This window comes from Porites lutea, chromosome 8 (assembly GCF_958299795.1).
Source record: "Porites lutea chromosome 8, jaPorLute2.1, whole genome shotgun sequence".
Classification (NCBI taxonomy): domain Eukaryota; kingdom Metazoa; phylum Cnidaria; class Anthozoa; order Scleractinia; family Poritidae; genus Porites; species Porites lutea.
Genome location: NC_133208.1, coordinates 21,743,075 through 21,758,210, shown reverse-complemented (window position 1 = coordinate 21,758,210; position 15,136 = coordinate 21,743,075). Strand labels below are relative to the sequence as shown.

The 15,136-nt window shown below is 40.9% G+C and overlaps 1 protein-coding gene across 1 annotated transcript; it reads right to left on the bottom strand.

Moving 5' to 3' along the window:
* Positions 1 to 2,129: 2,129 nt before the first annotated feature.
* Positions 2,130 to 13,722, bottom strand: LOC140945346 (platelet-derived growth factor receptor alpha-like). Its single transcript, XM_073394382.1, has 11 exons — positions 13,499 to 13,722; positions 9,581 to 9,765; positions 9,072 to 9,149; positions 8,358 to 8,453; positions 7,820 to 8,005; positions 7,530 to 7,661; positions 6,702 to 6,887; positions 5,025 to 5,236; positions 4,635 to 4,675; positions 3,885 to 3,981; positions 2,130 to 2,858 (listed from the first exon to the last, which is right to left on the bottom strand). The coding sequence occupies exons 1-11, from the start codon at positions 13,605 to 13,607 to the stop codon at positions 2,690 to 2,692; spliced, it is 1,491 nt and encodes a 496-aa protein (XP_073250483.1). The 5' UTR covers positions 13,608 to 13,722; the 3' UTR covers positions 2,130 to 2,689.
* Positions 13,723 to 15,136: the final 1,414 nt, after the last annotated feature.

Below are 15,136 nucleotides of genomic sequence, written 5' to 3'. Positions count from 1 at the left end.
CACAGGTACGCGATGGTGAGGCCGGGATGGGAAGTGTTCAAGAGAGGATATCCCCTCCCGTATAGTTTTTACGGTATATTTTGTGGGCGGGGAGGGTGGTGGAACAGGGTACTGTTGTTTGTAGTACCATAGTCAGAAGGGTCAGATTTGTCAGATTGTTGTTCCAATTTCGGTTTATACCTCGAGATTCCTATCTACACTGAACTAAACAAAGAATATCAAAGGACTGGAAAAGTACTCAAATCTTCATTATCTAACACATGTGCTATAAAGAACGTTCCTCTGTATCTGTATCTGTACCTCTGGGTACTGGGCCCTAGCCGACAGCGCTCCTGGCAATGCCTTGTAGGGAAGGGAATAACATCGCAGATATTAAAAAATAGACCAATTTCGATATATTAAAATTCATACTTGGCTGCGAGGCTTGGGGGAATAAAACCAAAAGAAATTATCTTGAGGCTCAGTAATGAATAATTAATACATTTCTTTTGTATTATCACGGCCAAACCTCGGGGCCAATATTTATGAAAATACAATTCATCAACTGTTAGCTTACTTCATTTTTTTTCACCCCTTTTTAATAGCATTACATAGCTCGAAATGACAAATTCTTAGAATGGTTTAAACTATCTGGCACTTGGAAACTACTAAAAATTAATATTTTTCCTGTGGCTTTTGGCTTTTTAGAGCTGATTCAAGGAAAAATTTTGGAAAGGAAATCTGATTTTGAATTTGTCTTTTATAAGAAAATCCAAAAGTGTGCATGTCTTTGTGGTAGTTGTTTCTTGGAATACAGGCGCGAGAGAGACACTATGCCCAATTCGCAGGCTTCATGCACTTTGGAAAGGAACCAACAGTTACGCGGGCTAATAGAAATCCGGATTGACTTCAAACGAAAGAAACCGTCCCTGATAAAGGGAAAAGAAGACACCAAATTAGAATCTTTTGCAGCGTAGGATGGTTCCCGAAACACAGCTGCCAAAGCCGAGTCTTTATTGGTAACCCTTATCAGAATGGTAGCCCGGGAAAATAGCCGATATTTCGCGATGCCATGGCTTGTTTCCCCGCCAAATCACATCTGAGGAACGAACACGAGAAATTCCATACTGATGACGTGTCACTACTAAAATCTGGTTAGTGCTTCTGATTGGTCGTTCTGCGAGGGAAATTTTCTTCAACCAATCAGAAGCACTACCCAGGTCTGAGTAATGACGCGTCTTCAGTATGGAATTTCTGCAGGCGTCCCTCGGACGTTATTTCGCAGGGACTTGGTGACATCGCGAAATGTTGGTTGTTTTCTCAGACGGGCTATATCTTTGAGACCTTCGAAAAGTCGGCAGAAGTTTGAAGGGAAGGGCGTGCACTCATAGCGTTGTCAAACTTTCGCGCGACTTCTCTAGCTTTCGAGCGCCTACCACGCAGGAATGACGAGAGAATACCTAACTCAATTGTTGTGTCCCAAATGAAAGGATCCTCCCAGGGTACCCCAGTAGGAAAGTTAGCGATAGTCCCTAGGGCTTCTTGCCCGAGAGAGTTACCTACATTCAATAAATGTGATGGATAATGAAGTTCCTTCTGGTGTCTTTCCACCTGATCTATTAGTGGTGGCAATGGAGTTTCTGCTACCAGGCAGCTCATAAACCTATCCAGTAACCTGTCTCAAATTATAGCCTGTATTGCAGGCGTTTTCTTTGGGTGCGCGAACGTCTGCTTCCATATATAACCGCCATGTTGAATTTCAAAGGAGTCGAGAAGCTGGAGCAGGGAAGGGGCGGAGGTAAGAAGAGAAAACTTCTCCCCTTCCCAACCCGCGCCTCCTTCTTTTGCCCCACCGTCTACTCCGAGGGAAATCCCAAGTGTTGCTGTTACTATTCTCTCCAAGTTTCCTCAGTTGTCCACGGTAATATCGACATAAATAAACAGCTTTTGCCGGCCCACAAAATAGGCCTGCATTGCAAGCATGTAACACCGTAGCACTCCAGAAGCCCAGTACCTAGAGTATCCTTTCTAGAACTCGGAGGGTCGTGCGTCCGAATCTCATGTGGAGATCGGCAATTTTTACGAGGGAGCTTTCTATGTTAGATTTCTCTTCCTTCTATAGTATTTTGAACACGTAACGCAACTAGAACTCATACGCATACATAATGTATAATCATCGCCATAAGATCAGAACTGTAAACGTTGAAATTTTCACATAATTAATACTTTGCATTATTTTTTTTCCTGTTACACAAACTCTTAGCTCATAAATTGCTTAATTTCGCTATTTACCGTACGGTTAAGTTTAATCAGGGGGCCATTTTAAAAAGGGAATCTTCGTTGACGAGTTAATAAAATGTTCAGGTTAATTAGAAACCGCCGGTCCTACGTAGCGTTCTTCATTAGTAAGTTACTCTAGATGTGGAGGCATTTTGAACACGTAACGCAACTAGAAATCATACGCATACATAATGTATAATCATCGTCATAAGATCAGAACTGTAAACGTTGAAATTTTCACATAATACTGTGCATTAATTTTTTTTTGTTACACAAACTCTTAGCTCATAAATTGCTTAATTTCGCTATTTACCGTACGGTTAAGTTTAATAAGGGGGCCATTTTAAAAAGGGAACCTCCGTTGACGAGTTTATAAAATGTTGAGGTTAATTAGAAAGCGCCGGTCCTACGTAGCGTCCTTCATTAGTAGTTACTCCAGATTTGGAGGCACGTTATAGTATGGATGGTCTTCATTATGCTTGTTCACATCCAAATATGGTGCATCCTTTTGCATGATGATCTCCAGTTTTTCTATCATCTGGTAGAAACTGGGTCGAGCTCTTGGGTCTTCCCTCCAGCACTCTGTCATCAACTCATATCTGTCGAAGACAGTTAAAAACAAATCGATTTATAATTCTCTCGAATTAGCTCCTCAGCGGTCATGTTTTTGTTTAGGAAATACAACAACCTTGCTTAGTCCTTGTACAGTGTCTTTCCAGTCCTGTCTCGGTCAATGCATTTCGGCGACGTATCCGAGAAAAAATCTTTCGGACCAATTGACCCGAAACGCATCGGCCTGGCGCAATAAGGCCTAGAGACGTACTGCAAAAAACAACCCATGCCAGTCAGCGGTAATCGAAGGGAAATTGAGAGGTAAAAACTGTGGCTGGATGAGAAATGGTCAGAGATGGGAACTATACAAACTTTCAGGACAGAATCAACCACATTTGAGTTGTTTAAGACATTTCAGAGGTCTCTTAGAGTATATGCAGCTGAAGAAAACTAAACTGGTGTTGTATTCAAACACTTTAAAAGTCTGTCATAGAACTAATCCTGAGATCCTGATTTGTCAACTCACTTCTTAGTTTTTGGGTCATTATCCTTAAAAATGGATATATGGTACATTTAAGCGTTTTTGGACAACCTTGTTTGGCACCACAGCAGCAGTTAGAGAAAAAAATGATCAGGCGCACGCGCAAATGGAGGCTTGAAGCGGGAAAAGGCTAATAGGCCCATCACCACTAACTGTACGTGAAAAAAAGAGGAGTCTGTGTTGTCCCACAAGAATGCCACTGAAGGAGGTTGTTTTTCTTCTGAAAAGAACGCGGGCAATTCCTTTCTCGCAAGATTTACTTCATTTTCTTCGCTTGCGGAGCCAGCCGTATACATAATCAGTGACAGGAGCCCATCAATGACCATCAGTGGCCGGACTCTACAGCCTCGTTCACATGGTCCGAGTTTCCTTTTCATGCCCCGGAGCGAGTAGGGAGAGTAGGAGATCTTGACCCTGGGAACCAACTGTTCGTATTCAAAGGGCAAAGTCGTACTAAGCTCTTTTTAAAGTAAAATTTTGTTATAATTCTGCATGATAACATATCCTCAAATCACTGGAGCGATCAACTTACACTTCATCAGAGCTCATGTCAGGTTTTTCCATTCGGTATCCAGAGCTGAGCAGGCGATACAGCTCTGTGTTGGTCAGCGTAGGGTATGGTACGCCTCCTGGATCCAACAGAAGAAGAAAATCAGTTATTCAGAAAAAGCTGGGCAGTAAGTTTGACAATCATTTTTATTTGTTCAGGTCGTAGACTGCAAAGTCCCTCAGGAAAGGCCATTTCCTAGTTACAAAAACCCTCCCTTTCAAAACGAGTGCAAAACCTTTCTTGTGATAATGAGTTACCTTTGCATGAAAGTAAAAAAACTCATTTTCATATCAGTGGCTTCACACTTAGCCTCGCTTTGAAACAGTGGGTTGGGGAAACCCTAGACTACGAGTAGTCCCCCATTTTTCCTAATCACCCCACGCGAGAAAAGGCTTCATTTTTCTCTCTCTCCGCCGCGTGTCGCCTTTTCTCGCGTGGAGTGATTTTCACGAGCGCTCGCGTTTAACTCGCTCTACTATCCCTGAGGAAAAATGGGAGACTACTCGTAGTCTAGGGCAACCTGGACACGGCCTATTGTCTTTCGTGCGAGCATGTTACGTGTGAGGGAATTAAGAGGCAAACGCGCGAGAGCTGGAAAAGACGGAATCTGGGAATGAACAACTGGGGCCTGGACCAAAAAAACCATATGAGTCAGTGTTTTTTATTAGGAACGAGGAAAAGTAAGCAAGCAGTTGTAATCAGGAAAGTAAATAAATCTCTAAGTATGCATACCCAGTGTGGCCATTTCCCACAGAAGTACGCCGTAGGACCAGCTAGGAAAGAAAACAACAAAATGGTTACAGAGCGACTGATAGTCAGACGGTCAAGGCTAAGAAGATTTTGTGGAAGGTCATTCACGCTTTGCCTTTTCTGGCTTAGTTTAAGAGAGGCCAGCAAAATCCTACTAATATAAATCAGTTGGCAAAATGTGAACACAAACTTTGCTATAATGAGATGGCGTTTGAGAACTTACATTCCGCCAAAAAATTACGTATACGTCGTCGGGGATGAAAAAATCAGTTCGGAAAAGACTATTAAAAGTAAGTTAATCCACACGAGACTCATGCGATGAGATCCATAGTCTAGCGTTAATAAATTGAAAGTCTTATCAGTTCTACTCACACATCGCTCTTAATGGTAAAGGTGCTTCGATAAAGCGATTCTGGAGCCATCCATTTGACTGGAAGTTTCTTGGACTTTTCTGAGCCCTTCACATCTTCATAGATTTGTCGCATCAACCCAAAGTCAGACACTTTCACCCGATTGTCATGGCCAACAAGGACGTTACGAGCTGCAAGGTCTCTATGAACAAGATTTTTCTCGGCAAGATGATCCTAGTTATAAAGGAAGAAAAAGGGAAATCAAATTTAAGCATCACATAATAACAGATAACTAATTCAAGGAAGAGTTTATGTCCATGATCAACAGCCAGTCAGCCGTCAGTTCAGACACCATCACTTAAATATACAAGCCAAAATTATTATAAAGTATTCTTCCAAAATCCCTTTGTACCCGGATCAAAGAACACCAATCCCGTGAAACTTTTGCCGTTTTCGAACACTGCCGAGCAACGGCGGTCACAACATCAAACCACACAATGCTAAAATTCTATCTGACAAAAATAGCACCATCACGGTTTTTACGGCGTCAAGGAGGCCATTACCATCGAACAAAGAAAACCCTCCGTGAATAGGGACGAGGGACTGGACCTCTCGGCCATGTACTACCCTCTCCTGGGGGAACATTACAACCTTTTTCGTATATAACCTGGCATTTTTACATTGCTGATCACGGATGAAGTTCGAGCGATTCGATCGAAATATTCAATTTTGTCTTTAACTTGTTGTTCCTGAGTTTTGAAATTTTACTATGTTGGGCCATAGTTATTAAAGTGGAATTGTAATGAAACCCGTTAGACTCAAGGCGTAGACTCTTTGTTATATGTTTTCGTTAGCCCGTCTGGACCTGATCGTGCACAATGTTCAATAGCATTCCTATCATTTTAAACTTACTGACCAATAGAAAAATCTCACTAATTTATTCACTCACAATTTGTACACAAAAAAACAAAGGATTGTGCACGGTCAGGGAGCTTCCAACAGAACCTACAGCACCGTTGTTTTCAGTCTTCTCTCTACTAACTATGGTCAGCGAATTAATATTGGTTAATAACTTTTAATACGAAAAGTCTGGCGTCGGAGCTGTATTTTTCCTATAATGTTTTGTATGACGATGGTTGAGTTGCTTCTCAGTTCTTTTAAGTTGTTGTTCATCGTACAATCGCGGCCGTTTCTGTTCCACTGGTATTTTCAGTGTTTCAAAAGTCACGCCCAGGTACCTGAGTTTCGATCGAGGTTTTCGAAGTCGGCTTCATGTCACGAGAGTACATCAAGGAAATATGAGTAAAAATGTGGGAAGATCGAGGGTAGGCTACTCTGAAAGAAAACCGAGAGCTCAAGGAACCGAAATGGGCGTAAAACAGCGTGTTGGCAGATCGTGTGGTTGCTTTCAAGATACCAAAACTGCAGAAAAAACTCATTTCCTAAAACTCGTCTTTTGCTGATTTTTTTTACCCGATTTCATTTTATGGCATTTAGCCAGATTTGGCTGTTTTGCGCTCAAGAGTGGTTTTATCAGAAAACTTGGTACTTTTCTTGAGGGCAGGTAGAGTTCGGTAGGGAAATTCTACTTTCTCAATGAATATATGCCCCATACAGTTCGCCTTTGAAATCAGCGTCCATTTTTAAAGGCTAAGTCTCTAGTCAAATATGATAACATGTAAACAAATACAGTAGCTACCATTCCCTTCGCTATTTGCCATGCAAATTTAAAGAGCTGTTGAGTAGAAAAGCTTTCCTCCTTGTCATGTGGATCCTCCTCGAGACTTTCACTTGAAGGCGGCTTCGATTCTGTGTGCTTACTTTCCACGGGTGGGTTGTTTGACATGTTCAACTGTTCTTTAGTGGACTCTTCCAATCCCTTATCCTAAATCCACAAATAGTGCACAACATGTCAAGAAGGATCTACAATGTAAAACAACCCGTATTTTTGTGTAGATCAGGAAAGCGCGCACGTGCGGTTGAACGAAAGGTCTAAACGGACACCCCTCAGCCGCGTGAGGCTCGCGCGGTACGCGCGAGAATCTTACTCCGCGAGTTAGTGCCTTTTGACGACTGTTTTGTTGTCTCAGATGGGTCAAATGGACATGGAAATTGAGCAAAAATGTTTATTTTAAACATCAGCAGATTATTTTGTAGTTAACAACACAACGGCTGAATAACTAACGACGTGAAAATAATGGAAACTAGTATATTTGTTTATTACTATAATTAATGGAATATTAAGTAATGGGCGGCTGTGGCCTTTTGACAGTTGCATATGCAGTGGCTCGTTTTGCTTTAAGGTGACAACGTCGGGGGAGAATATACAGAGACTACAGAAGTGCTATGTGAAGAAGGAATATATGAACACAATGGCAGTGTGATGTTTGTTTATTTGTTTGTTTGTTTTCTTTTTTCTAGGCGCATTTTAAATAAGCAACGTCTTAAAAACGGTGAGGTAGGACTAAATGTTGTGTAATCTCGCATATTTTAATGGATAAAATGAAATGAATTTTAAAAAGTTTACATCATGGAGACTCTCAGAGGTCATCTGGGCGTCCTCTCTAATGACATCACCGTCATCTTGCAATAATGGAGTCATTTTAATGTTCATTTGTGTCTGCTCTTGCTCCACCTGTTGCTTAGCATCCTTGCTTTTCTGTGTGAAATCAAAATCCGTAAACAAATTAAAAAAGTAGCCTGAGAAAACAGCCGTAATTCCGCGGTGCCACCACTGGTTCCAGTGACAGTAAAAGAGGTGTAGCTCTCAAAAGACCAAGCTATTTAAAATATAGATATATACATATCTATTATTACCTTTCCTTTCGCCATTTCCTGAATAAATGAAAAGATGTTTTGATCGGTGGAAAACGACACCTCGTCATCAGTGAGATCTTCGGCCAAACTTTCCGTTGAGGCTAACAGGGCAGGGGCGTGCTGATTTGCCATCGGTGCGGAAGGGACTGTTGGCTGTTCGTCGGTGATAGTTTTGAATCCCTTATCCTGCAGGGGAAGAGTTCGCTGCATGTAAGGAAATCGGGATTCCAGAATTCGGAAACCGGGGAATTTTTAGCGTATGGACTCCGAAATCTGGGAAAATTGTGCTTGAGAAATCCGAAATCCTGGGCTTTGGAATCCGGAATCCCAATTGGGAGTGCCAATTGGGAGATTTCCAGTGCCTGGAATCTGGAATCCACGGTTTGGAATCCAGAATCCAGGACTGTCTTGTATTCCCTTATATGAGGCTATTGAGTTGAATCAGTTGAATTTAACATTGAGAGAAGTTTTACTCTTTTAAGGAAATGACAGCAAAATTGAGGTTAGTTTATAAAATGGTCAAGCCGTTGGTTCTTACATTCTCACTCAACATCTTGTCCATCTTGTCCTCATTGTCATCTTGTAATAACAGAGTGAATTCCGTACTCACTTGCTTCTCTTCTTTATCTTGCACCTCAAAGGGAAAAAAACAATATGATACGATAACTTTGTTACATACTTGGAAACTCAACTTAATAAGCTCTTTAACTGCTTGGATGTCAGGCCTTCTAAGGGCACTTTAATTTCTGTTAGTAAAGAGATCAGTTTCAGGTCGAAATTTATGCAATTGTATCAACCTATTCAGACGAATTCGCTCTCCTTGATTTAAGAATATAATTACCTTAACAGAGCTAAGTTTTGTAAAGTCCAATTTTTAAATAATGAACAGATACATAGGAATAAGATAATGTACCCTGGCCAATTTATTACTCGAAAATGTCATGTCATAAGCTGTGACTATTATACTCTTAGATTATGTACATGATGGTACTGTAGGACACGAATAGATGCTCGCGAAAATGGACTTTATATGGCACTGTCAACATGATAAGCCCCAATGGTCTGTCTAAGCCACTCACTGATTCGACACTCTACAGGCTAAGCCATGCTTATCGCATACAAAAAGCGTTTTATTGTCCTCCTGGACATGTTACTTATTGGTATCAAAGCATGTGATTTAGTTACACATAAGTTTAAAACTTCTGACTGCAATTTTAAGACCATTCGAACATAGCGTTTAGTTTACCCCTACCTGATTTTTGGCGTTTCCGTCATCTTTCAAACCCACTTTGTCGTCGTAGATTTTCTTGGAGGTTTGGCGTTTGTAGATCTACAAGATTCAGCAACATCAAAAAGTGAAAACACCTCGCTTTGGCTACTCTAATGCTACTTATAGCGTCATATTTTGTTCACACAGCAAAACGTAATAGTGATTAACAAATGGGTCCAAGCTAAAGCTTCTAGCTCCATAGCGTTCCGAAATGAGAACTGGGAGCTAGAAATTGAGGAGGACAATTGTGGTGCGAACCCAGGAGAATAGGGGGCAGGCGGGAGAGGAAAGGGCGGGAGGCGGGTGCTTCAATAGGGTGGGAAGTGGGAGAAATAAGGATGAATTGACGCGAAAATGCTTAATATCGTGTAATCGAAAAAGGGGAAAACTGGGAATATTCCTTCATGTTTCTAAAGAGGCGTATCCTTTTCCTTTTTTTCTTCAGCAACCCTAGTTCAAAGTACATTGTAGAATTTTCTTCATTTTCTCACCCTGTTCCTTCTACAGCGTAACCATGTCAGCAGATCCCCAAAAGGAACATACTCTATCACCAGGAACTTTTCATCCTGAAGCGTGCAGCAACCAACCAAGGAAACAACGTTCGGATGTGAACCCAACTGCTTCATCTGCTCGATCTCAAGCTGGAATTCTTCTTTCTGTGCTGCACTAGGATTATCTAAACGCATCAAAACGTATTGGCGTGGTACTTTTTCTATTAAATTCGACTTCCACTTTAGAAACGAGGAGGAGAGTGGGCCAAGTTAGCTTTCGCAAAGGCTTCTGGGATCGTTATTGGGGCTGCGCACGCGCAGGTCAACTATTGGCCATTTTTTCCCTGTTCCCAGTAACAGTCCCAGCAGTCTTGCGCAAGTTAACTCGGCCCAGTTTCCTTCTCGTTTGTAAAGTGGCGGACCCAACCATATGGATCATGTCATGCACAACGTTAGGTGTCAATAATTTTTTATCTTGTGATGAAATGAGCCTTTTCCGTACCAAGCATGTGTACTAAGAGATTGTTAAGAAGCGCGTGGTTATGCTTTATTACGATTATTACGACAACGTCGAACGTTAACAGCGTGGTTAACAACGTCCATTGTTATATTTCTAGACTTTCACTCAACTAAACAGGGACTGCCATTGGTTGATTCTTGGTCACGTGGCCTTGACAAAAACCAAATGTATCCGGATTGCGATACATTTGAGCAATAGTTCTCCGCTCGGGATACGTCACAGCACGTGATCAAAGCATGGTGGAAAGTGGCGTGACAGAAGGCGGGAAAAACACTGCCAGTTTTCACACAACAAGAGCCCACAACACAACCATGAAGCCTCAAGCTAAAAAACAACGATTTTCGAAGTTACCCCTGAAGAGAAACAGCAGCTAGGGGAGGAAAGAGATGCAGATAATATAAGGAAAGTACTTGGCAAAACGTTGATTCAGTGGTTTTGAGAATTAAGAACCGAGTCGACTGTTTTGATTCGCTCTGGTTATCAGTTATGCTTTTGTCGCTGTTGAAGTGAAAGTCTAGCAATATAACAAAACACTTAATGTCAGGTCCCTCTGGAAACCAGTTAGTTTTGTTTTCTCTCGATTCCTGACTTAAACAACAGGACTCTCGGGAAAACAAAAACTAACTGTTCCCCTCGGGATCTGCATTATGTGTATACAAGAGACTATAAAGGGGACAGAGAGGGCATCCCCCATATACACCCTATTCCATAGGTAATTCGTCTCGAGTTATTTTTAGAATCGGGATAAAGTTACCTCGCGCGAGGCGTGGATGTTTCGTGGAGGTTTCGCATGACCAAACGCCGTGCAAAACATGTCGGGCGAGAGGCAATGAAAGCGTAAAAAGATCGAGAGCATTCCTGAATATTGAAGCGAAATGAGTCGGCGCTCACCTGGGAAAAAGGAATCGCTGGACTCTTTGACAACCCGTGAAATCAGTTTAACTCGAAGTTGTCGTAACCTCAGTGCTTTAATAAAATGAGAAATTTCGCCGGTCTATTGAAACCGGTCGTTTGTACAATTTAGGTAGTTTTAGGTGGCTCGATACAGTTTTTCAGGGCCAATACCCCCCAAGTTTGAGCATAAACTACGTCGCCATAAACAAAGTTTTGGAAAAATTGCCACCACAATTGTATTAGATAAAGATGAAAATTTGTTATGATCAGGTTTGCAACGGCATCGGAGTTGTCATAGCAACTTTTCTTTTTAGCAGACTTTTTTTTAAAATTTAAGATTCTTGAGATTAACCTTTCTTTTATATGACCTTTTAGTTTCAAGATTATTGATACATTGTAAGGCAGTAAAATAAGGGCTACAATTCGTTACTTTTTTATCGGAAGTTTCGTTATTACAAGTGAAAGCCTCTCATTATTCACGGCATTGTCTCCAAGTTTCATTTTCACGTGAACAACAGTAACTAACAATACATTTGACATATGCAAAAATACTAGCTATTGTTTTGCACGAAAATATGAAACTTGGAGACAATACCCTGAATAATGAGAGACTCACATTTGTAAACACAAACTTTCTGCCAAAATATTGGCGAATTGTAGCCCTTATTTTACTGCCTTACAATATATCAATAATCTTGAAACTAAAAGGTCATATAAAAGGAAGATTAATCTCAAGAATCTTAAGTTTTTTAAAAAATCTATCGAGCGGTTTAAAAATTATTCGCTAATTTGTTAAGGTAGACCAAAATTTTCAAAAACCGCTGACAAAAGCGTCCCGATACATACTAATCAAATCCCTTTTTCTAGCAATCGGCTGGAGCTATCTTCACGGTCTTTCACACACGTTTTTAAAAAGATTGACACTACTATGAGGTGAAATTGCATGTCAAAAGCGCTTCATTTTCTACAGATAACAGCCGAACATCACGGTTATCCATTTTTTACCGTATTTCTAACCACAAAATCTTTATCCCAAAATATCTCGGTAACGCTCTTACAGATTTCGCTTAAAATTCACGAACATCGAGGCGGCTATTGGAGGAAATAGCTCTCGTGAACGATTTTGGAAAAACAGTTCCGAGTGCCGAGAAATACTTCTGTAAGTAAAATAGGTAATAGCGTCATTTCGTTGCTATGACAACTCCGATGTCATTGCAACCCTAATCATAACAAATTTTTATCTTTATCTAATACAACTGTGGTGGCAATTTTTCCAAAACTTTGTTTATGGCGACGTAGTTTATGCTCAAACTTGGGAGGTACTGGCCTTGAAAAACTGTATCGAGCCACCTTAAGATCCAACGACGCGGACGACAACTAGAACGTCAAAAAAACAATAGGTTTAATTAGCAAAACCACAACTTCGCACGTGCAACACACTTTTTTGTTCATTTCTTTCCCGTTTTTGCACGACTACGACGTGAAAATGCCTAATTTCGCGTTTTATGGAGGACGTAAATAAGCAACGACGAATTTTATTTCTCTTTCTGAGCTTGAATATGGTCCCTTGAAATTCAGCTTTAGCAGGGTTCGCCTACAATTGACAAAGTAAGTGGGTAGGAATAATCGCTATAAAGACTGAAAAAAATAAACATCAAACCTGAAATTGCTCTCTTCAAACAGTAAATTATAAATGATCCTGAGAGAATATTCAGTGTGTTAAGGATCTCCCTGCCCTACTGTTAGCTCTATACAAGAGAGGAAGGGCGATTCTTTTTTAATTTCGGTTTCGCTGACACAGCTTTCGCAGAAATCTCGTTGTAGTCGTTTTCGTCGACAAAAGGAATAGCAAAATCGCTCTCCGCGTCTTCCCCCATTTTGTTCTGCGTCATTTCGTGAAGGACGCGTGGCTCTCAGCGTGGGTCATCCACGCGGAACACATTCGTGCTATGTGATTGGCTGTTGTCTAATCCCCCTAGAGATCTGTGGTGTTAAAAATAACTCGAGACGAATTACCTATGGAATAGGGTGTATATGGGGGATGCACTCTCTGTTCCCTTTGTAGTCTCTTGGTGTATATTGTTATATAGCTGGAATTTTTTAAACAGCGCGCGCTCTCATTGGGTTACTGTTTCTCGCCAAAATCTCGCAGCGTGCAATATTGCAAAATCTATGAGGTCAGAGGGTAACAGTGGACTGTTACCCGCGAATGTTGACCGACGACCGCCATTCTGCCAGGTTTAATGAATTTCCAGCGTCAAAATTTTTATCTATATAACAAATCACTCGAATAATGTTGTGCGTCGTAATAAGCGCCGATTCCAGAACTTTGGCTTCAAAATAAAATTTATTCCTTTTACAAATGTCGTAACTCGGTTCTTGCATCTAGGGCATAAGTAGTAATTCCGAAACACCTGCCTAGACCTGGTAATATACCGAGAAACTGAAAACATTTTTTTATTATTATTTGTATGGTCATGAATTAATTTCGTTTTTAGTCTCACCAAGTAAAACCTTGACAGCAACCACCCGAGGCTCCGTCTTGCTGGATAACAGTTTCCGTTTTGAAATCTCTGTGCTAAACACCTCTATCCCAACTCTTTCCCAAAGCATTGCTTTGTAAACCACACCGAACGCTCCTCGCCCCAGCTCCCCTTGGTATTCTATTTGCTCGCGAAGAAGTTCCCACTCGTCCAGGTGATTGATCGATCGCTGTGAAAGATATGATCTAAAAAAAAAAAAAGGAAGACAATAAAAGACTCTTTCTTTTGCAATCAGCTCATCTAGTACCCAGATTTCCCACGGCCAAGGGTTCAGCGTAAAACAGATTGAGATCTGGACACGAGGTTTAAATTTCGTGTTTTTCGCGATTGTAAAAAAATCGCGAAGTTAAAGACCCGCGAATAAAAATCCTCGCGAAATTTAAACACGCGAACTAAAATCCCAGAAAAAAATATTAACTTGTAGTATCACCAATGCAGGATATGTATCGGCACATACCCAAATTGTCAACTGGTTTTACAGGTAAGCAGGAAAAAAACGTTACGTTAATTTGTAAAGATTTCATATATGCCGGTTGGGAACCTAACTGTCATCTTGATCTGAGATCCGTACAAACGCATTATCTAGAAATTTTTAATAGTTTAGACTTTTTGAAAAATGTTATATAGTCGAGAACGGGTGAATCGCGAAATTTAACGCTCTTTAACGCGAAAGTAAAACCCCGCGAAATGCTGTCTCGCCAAAATCTAGAATTCAAGTACCCTCGAAATTACGTATCAATAAGGTACTACATTACGTAAACATTGCTGCCGTAATTTTAGCATGTTTTTATCAGGAGCCCATAACCCGGAGCGACCAACTCCCATACTAGGCCTATGTCACGGTGTTTTAACGGACCAGTTTATTTTTAGACACATTTTAGGGCATTTTTTCCTGCGAAAATAAAATCTCCACCATATCTATGAGCGCTTTCGAAGTATAAGACATCAAAAAGGAAACCTAAATGTATTAAAAATATCATTTTTAGGTTTGTAGGTTTTGCTGACTGTTTCTGTGAAATTTAAAAGATACGAAACCGTTCTAAAAATAACTGGTCCATGAAAAACCGTCACACAAGCGCATGGAAGTTCTTCGCTCCGGGTTATGGGCTCCTGTTTTCTGCGGTAAGCACGTAGAATTTTACAAACCCATAAACCTCCTTTTTTCGTCTTTTCCGGTAGCACCAGATGAAAATAGCAGCACCCAACAGCAGCACAGCGAGGGCAGCACCAACAGATATGTAAATCACAATACTCCTGGGTTTGTTAGCTGTGAAATTTTGAGATCAATTTAGGTTTCTGGGAAAGTGCCCACCTACCCCTCCCCTAAGCCAACATTTTGCCCTAAGTGAGAAGTAAGTGTTAATGTTGGCATAGGGTAGGGGTAGGTGGGCAGTTTCCCAGAAACCTAAATTGATCCGAATTTTGCAATGAAATAGAAAAGAAAAGATTGGAATATCTGATCACAAAGGAATAGTTAAAGGAGCTGTGTCACTGAATTAATCAAAATTCAAACAGTGGAAAACGCTTCTGGTGTTGTTCTGTTACTAATCCCAGTAACAATCCCAGAAGCCTTTGCGAAAATTAACTCGGCCCACTTCC